The following is a 13256-nucleotide window of genomic DNA, read 5'->3' as shown; positions in this document are numbered from 1 at the left end:
CCGTTCTGAATGTTGTTTACCGTGTATGTTGGCGTTCCTTACCTTTGTTACATTAAAAGCATTATATTATTGTGGAAATCCGCATCTGCCTCATCTCTCTACCAGTACATGTAACAGAAGAACGGACCTAAACCGACCGGATTTCCACAGAAAATATGGAAGCTTTCTTCAGCTCCCGGGCTTCAGCTTCTCCCATGCCTCCCAAGACGATGACAGCGGCTGAGAAAATCATCGGGCTTCTTCAGGTTGGTCGTTCACTGGAGAGGTATGTGGAGGAGTTCGTTGAGCTGGCTTATCTGACTGACTGGCCCGATGCTAATTTAATCGCCCTGTTTTTGGACGGTCTGGATGACAACACTCTCCGTCTCCATGAACCTGATTATCGTCTCTCCTTAAGTGAAACTATCAATTTTATTTTGTTTTTGAATAATTCCAAATTCTATGTGGATGAGTGTTGGTCTCCAGTCCATCCAGAAACACGGTCGGCTGGGCCAGTTAGTCAGCCTCCGTATTCCTCCGCTTACCCCTCCAGTGAACGTCCTTCCTGCCCCACGCTGGGCCCACACTCTCCTGCTGGGTCCGGAAAGCGGAGGAGGAGGAAAAGACCTGCCGCTGAGCCCTTTCCAGCCTTCACAGAGCCCGCTCCAGTCTCTCCAGAGCCCGCTCCAGTCTCTCCAGAGCCCGCTCCAGTCTCTCCAGAGCCCGCTCCAGTCTCTCCAGAGCCCGCTCCAGTCTCTCCAGAGCCCGCTCCAGTCTCTCCAGAGCCCGCTCCAGTCTCTCCAGAGCCCGCTCCAGTCCCCACAGAGCCAGGTCCAGTGCCTGTGGGGATCTTAATTGTATTTGACGGAATGAACTGGCCCTCAGCTCCAGTCTCTGCCGCCGAGCAAAGTTCTCCAGTCTCCGCCGCCGAGCAAAGTTCTCCAGTCTCCGCCGCCGAGCAAAGTTCTCCAGTCTCCGCCGCCGAGCAAAGTTCTCCAGTCTCCGCCGCCGAGCAAAGTTCTCCAGTCTCCGCCGCCGAGCAAAGTTCTCCAGTCTCCGCCGCCGAGCAAAGTTCTCCAGTCTCCGCCGCCGAGCAAAGTTCTCCAGTCTCCGCCGCCGAGCAAAGTTCTCCAGTCTCCGCCGCCGAGCAAAGTTCTCCAGTCTCCGCCGCCGAGCAAAGTTCTCCAGTCTCCGCCGCCGAGCAAAGTTCTCCAGTCTCCGCCGCCGAGCAAAGTTCTCCAGTCTCCGCCGCCGAGCAAAGTTCTCCAGTCTCCGCCGCCGAGCAAAGTTCTCCAGTCTCCGCCGCCGAGCAAAGTTCTCCAGTCTCCGCCGCCGAGCAAAGTTCTCCAGTCTCCGCCGCCGAGCAAAGTTCTCCAGTCTCCGCCGCCGAGCAAAGTTCTCCAGTCTCCGCCGCCGAGCAAAGTTCTCCAGTCTCCGCCGCCGAGCAAAGTTCTCCAGTCTCCGCCGCCGAGCAAAGTTCTCCAGACTCCGCCGCCGAGCAAAGTTCTCCAGTCTCCGCCGCCGAGCAAAGTTCTCCAGTCTCCGCCGCCGAGCAAAGTTCTCCAGTCTCCGCCGCCGAGCAAAGTTCTCCAGTCTCCGCCGCCGAGCAAAGTTCTCCAGTCTCCGCCGCCGCCGAGCCAGCCTCTCCAGTCTCCGCCGCCGCCGAGCCAGCCGCTCCAGCCGCCGCCGCCGAGCCAGCCGCTCCAGCCGCCGCCGCCGAGCCAGCCGCTCCAGCCGCCGCCGCCGAGCCAGCCGCTCCAGCCGCCGCCGCCGAGCCAGCCGCTCCAGCCGCCGCCGCCGAACCAACTGCTCCTATGAACTGTGTTTTTGAACCCTCCAGCCCAAAGACTGTTTCCCCTCCCTGCCTCCCTCTCCCACCTCCTCTCATTTGTCTCCACTCGTCACATCCACCTCAAGCCCCTTCGCCCAGATCTCCACCTCGGACCTCTGGGCGATTACTTACACCCTGGCTCCAACCTCCCTCGTCTCCACCATGGCCCATCAGTCCACTAGTCTCACCAGTCTCCATCCTGCCCCCGTTCACACCTTGTTCCTTCGTCGGCCTGCCCTCACTTCTGGACTGCACTCCTCCGTCTCTGCTCCGTCCCTCCGTCCCTCAGTTCCAGTTGGCCTCCTCACTCTCCCCGGTGTTCACTTTGTTGTATGTCGTCTGCCTTCTACTGCGGCTTTCTGGAGCCCCGGCTGCGCTTCGGTCGGCGGAGCCGTGGATTCCGCCATCTCCCGCCGGTCCTTCAGCGCCGCCTGGGCTCGACGGCTTCAAGGTTTCGGCTCCTGACCCTCCATGGCTGCCTTCGGCCCCTGACCCTCCATGGCTGCCTTCGGCCCCTGACCCTCCATGGCTGCCTTCGGCCCCTGACCCTCCATGGCTGCCTTTGGCCCCTGACCCTCCATGGCTGCCTTCGGCCCCTGACCCTCCATGGCTGCCTTCGGCCCCTGACCCTCCATGGCTGCCTTCGGCCCCTGGCCCGCCATGGCGTTTGAGCCCGCCCTGGAGACCTCCACTCCAGTCTGCTCTTCCCCCTGCTCCGGCTTGAGGTCTCCAGGGCGCCCACCCCCCTCCCGGTTGTTACATCTACGGCGCGAGGACGCGCCTACCGGGAGGGGGAGGTACTGTTACAGATCCCTTGTTCTCCTAGACTCCATTTCCCAAGATCCTCCTGTTCTCCACACCTGCACTCACTTCCCTCGTCATCTCCCTATCATCACGGATCACCTGCACCTGGACTCTATTGTTAGCACTCCCTTTATATGACACTCACTCCCTTCACTCCTGGTCCGTTCTGAATGTTGTTTACCGTGTATGTTGGCGTTCCTTACCTTTGTTACATTAAAAGCATTATATTATTGTGGAAATCCGCATCTGCCTCATCTCTCTACCAGTACACGTAACAGTCTCCTTTGGTGCTGCTTAATCACACGTCCGTTTTTATAGTGTAGTAATGTTTAATAGGTTAATGGTAGTATAGATTTACACTGACGCAATGCAGGGGTTTCTTGCATTTAAATGTTTTTGGCGGCCACCGAAGCCTTATTTGTTCGGTGAGTGATGTAGTAGAATAGAATGACTGCTGCGCTTGACAGGGAGCATATAAGAATGAGCAGCGTGCGCATTCACCGTCTTAAAACAAAACGAGCGCTGTCTTGCTCTCAAATTGCTCTCTATTCGTTTACATAGTTAATGTCCACTGTGAAGTAACACACAAACAATGAACAGCTGCATTTTTATTAACTAAGATTAACAAAGATTAATACAGTAACAACAAATGTATTGATCATGGTTAGTTTATGTTGGTTATTAGTCAAATGTAATGTAATGTTAACAAATCAAACCATAATATAAAGTGTTACAAACAAATCATTTACTCAGAACACCTCTTGAAATCACAATATAAGTGTGCTTACCCTATTTGATTTTGTAAGAGTGGTTAGTAAAATTTAATCTTAATGAACTACAGTATTTTCAGGTTATTTATATGACAATGTGTAGAAAAATTACCTAGTTTAGACTGGAGTGAGGTGAAAACAGAAAAAAAGTGCAAAGCAAGTTGTTGCTAGCTATCTGTTAATTTTATTCAATTGTATATGGTAGAAAATTAGACTATTAGTCAAAATAAACTTTTTGGTAATAAAATCAAAGTGCTGACAACAAACAAAGCATCTCAAATTGTCTGCATCTCAAGTGGTCTTCGCGCACTCCCGTTTCTCATGATGCATGGTTTGTTGTATCAAGTTAGGTCAACAGGGTTTTGCAAGTAATTGCAGAGAAGTACTAAAGCAGAATCCATGAAGGATCTGGTTATCGGGTTTCTTGTTTCTAGTTTTTTATATAGAATTATGGTGCATAACTGACTTTAATTGAATTAATTTTGCTTTTATAAATAGTGTCACAGCAGTTATTACACAATACACTTACCTATAATGTTGCTCACATTATAATTCTGTGAAGGTAAAACTATATATTTTTTTGGTAAAAAAAGGTAAAACTATATATTAATGGGTAGCTGGGCCACGATGCCCCAGAGATCCATCGACAAGGCAATCATGAAGTATGTTGTCCGAGGACTTCAGCCTTTCAACATTGTAGAGCAAAAAGCTTTCCGCGATTTTGTGTTAGACCTGGTGCCAAATAGCAAAATAATGACAAGAATCACGCTCACATCTATGATTGATGATGCTGCAAAACAGATGAAGATCAAAATTATTGAGGCCATGAAAACTATTGACCACATCGCGATAACCACTGACTGCTGGTCAGCCAGGCGTCGTAGTTTCATTGGGGTCGCGGCTCACTGGCTGGACCCAGAAAGTTTAAAAAGGTGCTCAGTGGCCCTGGCCTGTAAAAGATTAAGAGGCTCTCACACTTTCGACCTTCTGGCAAATGCACTTAATGATATCCATGCTGAGTATGACATTCGGGGGAAGATAGTAAGAACAACCACGGACAATGGCTCCAACTTCATTAAAGCCTTCAAAGTCTTTGGTGAAGATGGAAATAACAATGCTGATGCTCTAGTTCAGGAGGAAGAGGAGGAGGAAGAAGAAGCAGACAAAGATGAGGAGGAGGTAGAGTTTGTCGATGTATCTTCACTTTTGGATGAGGATGATGGTTTTGAGTTCCAGCTCCCGAAACACCAGCGTTGTGCATGCCACATTCTTAACCTAATAGCCACTGCCGATGCCAGCAAGGCAGTGTCCAATGACACGTACAAGAAATTATACTACTCAACATTTGGCAAGTGCAATGCACTTTGGAATAAGTGTTCAAGATCCTCAACAGCAGCTGAAACTGTGGAAGATGCTTGCTCCCTCCAGCTTGTGCGACCAAATGCAACAAGGTGGAACTCTGTGTTCATGGCTGTGGAGAGACTGCTCAGGATAGTGAAAGATAAGGGAGAGGCAACAATGAGAGTTTTCTGCACAGATTTGAAGGTTCCAATGTAAGTTTAAAAATGTTTCATATGTTACTCTTTCTGTTCAAACTCAATTCTGGTCCATATTGTCTACTTGTACAACATTGAATTGAATGATTAACATTGAACGATGTACCAATTCATTTAGGGCTGGGGGATATATCGCATGCGATTGTCACGCGCATTTCGTCAGTAAAGCCGGTTCCCTGATTACCGCTAAATCGCCATCACCTGCTTTCAAATGGAGCGACATTTAATAGACAGAGCTGTAGTTCACTGACAAGCCACGCAATATTGCGTTCATATCGCAGATGAATCGCCTTCGATAATGAACGCGATATTGCGATTTAGAGGGAATCAGGGAAACGGCTTTATTGATGAAATGTTTGTGACAATTGCATGCGATATATCGCCCAGCCCTAAATTCATTGCATGATAATCATCCAATCATGTAGCGATGCTGTTTTTTGTCTCTGATTGTTTATATGTTCTTGTCTTCTTCACAGGTTTAATCCAGCTGAACTTGCATTCCTGTCAGAGTATTCTGCTGTCATGACTCCAGTCGCCCAAGCAACTAACATTTTGCAAGCTGAAACCAACGTCCAGATGGGGTGGCTGCTCCCAACTGTCAAGCTCCTGAAAATCAAGCTGAACAGGATCAAGCTGCCGCTGAAGTACTGCAAGCCACTTGTGGATGCCTTGCAGGTGGGCATTGAGAATCGCTTTGGCCCTATGATGGAAGACCCAGAGCTGGTGGCCGCTGCTATTCTGCTTCCAAAATGCAAGACAAATTGGACACAGGAAGATGAGACAATCAAAATAGGTAAGAAATATAGTGTATGGGTGCATTATTTGTGTATTTTACCAAATTGCAGTCATGAGTCACACATACAGTACCGCTCAAAAATTGGGGATTACTTTGAATTTTTTTTTTTTTTTTTTTTTATATATGGAAACACACATGAGCTGGTCCTGCATAGAAGATATTGCAAACATACCTATAAACAGAGCATTATGATGTTAGAGTGAGAAATGATGTGGTATGGGAGCCTTCCTCTTTAATCTAGTAGTATGGCAGCCAAGCCTTCCTGTCTAAGGTCTGCAAGGCTGTAAATGCTGCAAAAGGCTTTTTGTTTAAGGGAATTATTTGAAGTATAAAGTCATCATTTCCATTAAAATCATTTACTGACAATGTCACCATGACAAATCTGTGGTTACTGTCATGATGGGTTGAAACTACTATTATTGTTTATAACACACTCTTATATTTCAGGAATGGACTATATCAAACGAAGCATGGAAGACCCCTCGTTGCAGTCCAGTGAGGTCAACAGGTCCAGTTCATCAGATGAAGATGACTTCTTCTCTGGCATGCAGGGTTCGAAGGCACAAGACAGCGCCAAACAGCTAGATGCGTACTTGTCATGTTCAGCAGATAACATGGACTTGCTCAAGTCTTTTCCAGCTGTGTGCAAGTTGTCTGTTAAGTTAAACACACCGCTTCCAGCATCAGCAGCCTGCGAGAGGCTTTTTAGTATTGCAGGATTAGTCTTTAGCCCTAGAAGAGCGAGACTAAATACGCTCAATTTTGAAAACCAACTACTTTTGAGGATAAACCAAAGATTTCTAACTTCCTAAATATGACTGCTTTATGCATACCAGTTTAAGAAGGGAATAAGCTGTAGAGGAAAAAAAGCACAAGCAGGGAAGAGAGGGTAGGGATGCTTTAAAGGGGAAGGGGCATATTTGATCTGTTTTTGTTCTGTTTTTATTTATAAGCTCAGTGTTTTTAGGTGCTCTAATCACTTGTTGTTTTGTTTTTACATAAGAAATAGTTGAATGTGGCCTACTGGCCTTTGAGATCTTTTAGTTGCCCTAACAAGTTGAGGGTGAAAAGAAAATGTGTTAACTTCCAAAAATGACTAAAGCAGTCATTTTTGGAAGTTAACACATTTTCTTTTCACCCTCAACTTGTATACTAGCTGTGGTAATAAGCTGTGGAGGGAAAAAAAAAGAAAAAAGCAGGGAAGAGAAGGGAGGGATTCTTTAAAGGGGATGGGACATACTTAATCTGTTTTTGTTTACAAAAAGTTACAGCCAAAGGAATTGTGATTGTCCTTTAGGTTAATCATTTGAAATAATAAAAACAATTTGATGTTCAAACTTTTGACTACATTCTTTAATTACTACATAACACAATACTTGTACTTTTACTTTCAGTACTTGAGTAGTAAATTTTAAAATAAACTACTTGCAATACTTAAGTACAAAAAATTTTGAATACTTTAGTACTTCTACTTAAGTGTGGTGCTTAAAGAGCACTTCAACTTCTACTCAAGTCACTTTTTTGATAGAGCACTTGTACTTTTACTCAAGTCTGGGTCTCTAGTACTTTATACATCTCTGGGTAAAACAGGAACTTAAATACACAGAGCAATTAACCAAGATGACAAACAGCTGTGACAAACGAGATGGTGTCCATGGTAACTGATGATCGCGGGAAAACAGAACAAAGGAGATCATGTGACATAACAACAAACAGAAAGTGTCTGTAACAGCTATAGCCTAGTAGGCTACTTAATTTAAATGCCTTTTAAATGTCTGAAACCTCAAATAAACCTTATGTGGTTGAAAACACTGAATAGGTGTAAAATATGAAAAGCACAGAGCGCGTCCATCTGGCTCAGTGGCAGCAGCGCAAAAGCAGGCTTGAATTTAGCAGTGACGCACTGAATGTTTAATCACACCAGTGTAATCACACGCATAAAGCATAAAATTGGGATTGAATGTGGGAAAAATTGAAACTGAGGGGGCACAAATCAGATCTGAGGGGGCAATGCCCCCTTTTGCCCCCTCGTGGCGCAGGGCCTAAATACATAACATCAGTTGCTCAAAGATGACTCTAAGAGTAAGAAATGCATACACACAGTGGTGTGTGAGTGTTTTTAAGACATTCATCCATCACTGCATGGGGGTTTCTGGCTACAGACTTTCCCCAATGGCCGCTCTGCACTTTCCCTTAAATACCCAGACCAGAACAAAAGGGTTGTAAATATTTACTATGCCAACACCTGGTTTCAGCGGAGAGAAGAGGGTTATCAGATATCTTTAACTTTCTTGGAAAACTTTCAGTGACTTGAGTCAGGGGGAAAGGAAGAAAGTGTGTGTGGGGGGCGATTTCCTGGGGGGGTTGTCTTAGTAGGAAAATCAAGTCTTACAAAGCTGATATAAAAATTTGGATAAACTAGAACAGCTAGAGTTCTTACTAAGATTCGAAGCATAAATGAATCAGTGTATCGAATAATGATTCAAATCGTGTGTCAAGCTGCCAATAACTGAATTACGTGACTTTGGCGCTCCGAACACCAGATTCGATATGCTGATTCATAATGCTCCAAAGCTTCCTGAAGCAGTGTTTTGAAATCAGTCATCACTTTATAAGTCGTTATTTATTTATTTATTTATTTTTGGTGCACCAAAAATATTCTCGTGGCTTTATAATATACACATTGAACCACTGTACTCACATGAACTGATTTAAATATGTTTTTAGTACTTTAATGGATCTTGAGAGAGGAAATGTCATGAAGGCCTCACAGAGCCATCGGATTTGAACTAAAATATCTTACTTTGTGTTCTGAAGATGAATGAAGGTCTTACGGGTGTGGAACGGAATGAGGGAGAGTAATAAATGACAGAATTTTCATTTTTGGGTGAACTAACTCTTTAATGTGTGACTGCATGTCTGTAGGCGACTGCACATGTGTGAAGATGAGGCTTAATGTCACTTGTGCATGTTTGCAGCCAGATCCTATTGTTATTAATTCAGACCTGAGTGATTGTGTGTGCTTTTGTGTGTTTGTGTGATTGTTTCAATGATGGGAGTGAGAACTGTTATTGATTATGAAGTCAAAAGTTAAAGTTTGAGATCAGTGAGGGGAATTGATTGGATTCGATCTCAAGTGTTGCTGCTGCCATTTTATTTCTACTCTTTTGACATCTTTGACAGATCAAATCTATTAGTTACTTTACATAGATAAAATATACTGGAACAGATACTGCTAAATACATTGAGCCTATAATGAACCATGTGAGACTTTTTAAATCTATTCATAATAATACAGATATGAATACAGTTTGACACTGAAAACATGAAAGCTTTGGTGCTTTTAATGTTTTTAAAGTTTTATAATTATTGTCAGTTTCTGCACATATAAAAACTGTTAATGATCAAATTACTTTATCACAGCGAATATAGTCATTCGAAAATCAAACAATATTTAGATTCATATGAATATATTATGCTGCTATAGTTATTTAGCTGTAGTGGTTGATGAAGATGAGTGTCATTAGTGTTTGTTTTTATATTACTGATTTTTTATCCATGTCATATTGCGAGAAATAACAGTATTAAGGCCCGTTCACACTATGAATGATAACTATAAAGATATAGCTTTAAAAATCATTCTATTGAAGTATAGCAGAATTGACACCACAACTATAATGATAAAGACATAAAGAAACAATATTGTTGGATTCACTTTCAGAACAATTTTTCTCCAGCTGATGAATGTTTTTGATATTGATATTAATATTGCTATTTACCTGTTGCAAAGAAAAGTAATTTGCTTGCTTTCAAGTTAAAGCCATATAAAGATGTTTGAATGCTGCTTAGAAATTACCTGCAATCCTTAAAATGGTGTTAATGTAGAAACAAATGTGTTTGACTTGACTCAGCATGACATGAGCAAAAGTTGTGAAAGTTAAGTTCCTGAATTTAATGTTTTGTAACCAACAACAGAGCTTATCGAGAGGATACAGGGGGTGAAGAAAACATGTTGAAATCACCAACGGAGATGAGATAGACGAAGACTACACACTGTAAAAAGCCCTTCAAGTGTGTTGTCTGTAGGAATTAATTTTAAAAAGTATATTTTTTCCAATAAATTGATTCCCTTTTCTTTTTGAATTCATTTAAGTTTTACATAAGTAAAAAGTGTGAATGTATTTGTAACTTATTATTACCTATCAAAAAATTGATTTTACTGACCTTCACAATAAATTGCTTCTACAAAACTCTATTTAAGTGTTTATATCCAAAGTAAAACGTCACGACCCGCCCACATGCTGCAGCAGAACAACGAGACCGTTGCTCATTGTCACCTGTATCGGACCAGTTTCGGATTTCTGTGGAGTTTTTGAAGGCTTTATACAACGTGTAATCGAAGTAAGTAACTATTTACATTGCATAAAGTTAGGTTTTAGCCGAATGAGCATGCATTTATTGCACTATAAACGTTAAGTTTGTCAGGTTTGCAGGCGCCGCATGAGGCCTTACCGAAGGTCTTAACATTAATATTAAACATATGTTAACTGCTAGGTTTGTAGTTACTGTTGTTGCCCTACACGATTGAAAAAGAAGAGGACATAATATATTCCTGGCGCTTTAACTTAATCTGTTGATATATTTGTCTGAAATATTTTGAAACAATTTGTTCAAGTAGAAAGATTAAATATTTCTTTTGCATTGTAATAACATCAATGATCCTGATATTTTAATAAATAAACTCTTCTTTCATTTGTGTTGCTTCTTTAGAAGACCATCAGAGTTCATGGAGTAGGTAAGCTCTTTAGTAGGTGGAATTGAGGTAAATGTTTCAGAGGTTTGTTGTTATCTGTCATTTAAATTAATTAAGGTAACCAAAAGTTATTGAGAGTCGGAAAAAAAAATCTCATCCCTTTCTATATAGAAGCCAGCAAGAAAAGGGACGTTAAAAGCATAAATGCCGATGGCCAGGACATATAGCTGGAGAAGAATGGAAGTAGTTGTCTAGTCCCCAGATGTGGCAAAATTTAAAGAAAGATGGCCTGCCCTCTTTGAACCATTCCAGGTAAATGTTTTAGCACTGACATGCTGCTCATTCAGTTTTTTTAAAAAGGCAAATAATAGTGAACAAGCTTGTTTATGTAATGCTAGACACACTTTTTGCTGACCGCATACTGAAGACCCATCCCACATATTTTATGGAGTATTGGATTGCATAAAAATGAAAGTTTGCTAATTCTTTACACATCTTGAGTGTTCCAAATAACAGTCAAACAATTGATGTATTACAGATAAATGAAGAAAAAAACATTTTTGCAAAAAAAAACATTTTTGATTACAGCTCCTAATTCATTTTAAGGTTAAATATTAAAAAAAAAAGGAAAAAAAAAAAGTTATATAATATATATATATATATATATATATATAAGCTTTATCAGACCCACACTGATAAATGCATTGTATGTTTGTAGTTACTGTATATGGCCTGCAAGATTCAGTTTTTCATTATTCACTTACCAACTATAGGATCCAAGTACCTCTGTGGTGAAGAAGAGAGACATGACTCTGAGATGCCTCATTGAATACATGGGAGAAAATGAGCAAGAGCTCCTCTCTGACTACTGTAAGTATTTTTTAAAAAGCATAGTTTGACTTTTTTGGGGGAAAAGCACATATTCCTCAGATATCAATCTTATGTCTGTCTGAGTTTAGTACAGAGCTGGAGTTGGGGATTGGTTAGCTTGTCTTAGAACACATACTATAATTGGGTGGAAATGGCTAGTCTGGCTCTGTCACAAATTCAAAAACAGACCTACAAACACCAAAATGTATGTGCAGGAACCAGTGTCCAACATTAACCTTTTGGTCTTTCAGTGGCTAGTAGACTTAATTTAAAAGATACTGTCATATTTTTCAACTGCAGCTTCACAGAAGTAAAATCTTTGTTTTATAATAATGCAGGAGTCATAATCATCTGATGATATAACTAAGCGTGGTATTTTCAGATACTTTTACTTAACCACACCTATGTGTTACCAGCTAAACCCCTCTCCCCTTTAAGGATTTAGGCCTTGGAAGTTACTTGTGTATGTGATGTAGTCTAGCAGGTTTGTTGTGGCAAGTGAGTCCCTACTGAAAGTTGTACTATGAAGCCAGTTCAACAGGCCATGTTCAACAGGCCAACGTTTTGTGAACTTTTAATGTGTGATTTTACTGAAGGCTTTTGAAGATTGTTCTCTGCTGCCACTTATTGTTCTGTTTATGTCTCATACAGGGAAAAACGGAGAGCAGTGTCCACGAGGACTTGAAAATTCGCAATATGCAGATATATGTCTGCCGTGAACCAGATGCAGTGGGCATCATCATTGAGGGAATCCCAGTGCTTACTGATCTTGGAAATCTGGCCAGGGCATGTTGCCTGCTTCTGGGGTTGACATATGCTCTGAACCTGTAGTATCCACCACAACTCTGCAAAACATTTGAGGTGTTCCAAAGACTTTTTGCAGGACTTGACACACTGCACCCAAAGCCTTCATCCCAATTCATGACACTAAACAACAAACTTCTGAGTAGGTTGGTCAAATGCCAGCCTCACACTCAATGTCAATCTTGTGTTTTTCAGAGCTTTTCAGAAGATTGTTCTGTTATATAAAAGAAGTTTCTGTAATTTTTAATGTTAAAATGTTTACATTACCATTATTGTGTTACATTAACATTAAAATTGATTACAGAAAATTAGTGCACCCAATTGTTTGTATATGGCAGCTGTTATATAGTAATAAACGTTGGAAACGAATACCTCTCGTTCCTTATTTATTAAAGTTATGGCAATGCTAACTAATTATTTCAAGTGGATTAAAGAAATAATTTGTCTAAATTAATGAGAGTAAATGAATTCATTAAAATCAAAAAGTTTAATTTTTTATTTTAAATGTTACTTATTTTAACTAAGTACGATTTGGTCAATATGCTGCTCTTTGTCACAATGGCTAAACTCAAATAATTTGCTTTATCTTGTAGACTCTACTTCTTTTTTTAGCTTACAGTAAAATACATAATATTGATTTTTACCAACTCAAAATACCAAGAAGTTCACTAAACTTACAAAAAGGAGTTGGAAAATATTGCCTTAATTTTTTTGAGTTGAATTTAAGCAACAGTTTTTACAGTGCAGTGAAGAAGAGCAAGAGTGCTAGAAGAAGACAGAACATGGATAAAAAAAAATAATAACCCAACAAATTTTAGAGAGTTTTTGTACCTTCTTCAGAGATCTCAGTTTGTCCTACTTTAAACCAAAAGCCTTAGTGTAGCTTCATCATATGAGAAATACAATTTAGATGAACTTTATGCATTTTTCAATTTTGGGTGAACTAACTCTTTAATGTGTGACTGCATGTCTGTAGGCGACTGCACATGTCCTAGTTTGTCCTACTTTAAACCAAAAGCCTTAGTGTAGCTTCATCATATGAGAAATACAGTTTAGATGAACTTTATGCAATTTTTATGCAAAAATCAGCATT

The 13256-nt window shown here is 41.5% G+C and overlaps 2 protein-coding genes and 1 long non-coding RNA gene across 3 annotated transcripts in view; all 3 read left to right on the top strand.

The window, feature by feature from the left end:
• LOC137015319 (zinc finger protein 271-like) overlaps positions 1-13256 on the top strand; it is a 145322-nt gene that overhangs the window by 41361 nt on the left and 90705 nt on the right. The gene's annotated exons all lie outside the window — the stretch shown is intronic.
• Positions 4012-6548, top strand: LOC137013762 (zinc finger BED domain-containing protein 4-like). Its single transcript, XM_067377697.1, has 3 exons — positions 4012-4937; positions 5417-5733; positions 6184-6548. Exons 1-3 carry the CDS (start codon positions 4012-4014, stop codon positions 6546-6548), a joined length of 1608 nt encoding a protein of 535 aa, XP_067233798.1.
• On the top strand, positions 9788-12493 carry LOC137016953 (uncharacterized). The gene is made up of 4 exons (XR_010894513.1): positions 9788-10137; positions 10507-10801; positions 11263-11359; positions 12011-12493. It is a non-coding gene; the product is annotated as an uncharacterized lncRNA (long non-coding RNA).

This window comes from Chanodichthys erythropterus, chromosome 3 (assembly GCF_024489055.1).
Source record: "Chanodichthys erythropterus isolate Z2021 chromosome 3, ASM2448905v1, whole genome shotgun sequence".
Taxonomy (NCBI): domain Eukaryota; kingdom Metazoa; phylum Chordata; class Actinopteri; order Cypriniformes; family Xenocyprididae; genus Chanodichthys; species Chanodichthys erythropterus.
Note: the sequence above shows the minus strand (reverse complement) of the source record. Positions and strands in the feature narration are given on the sequence as shown.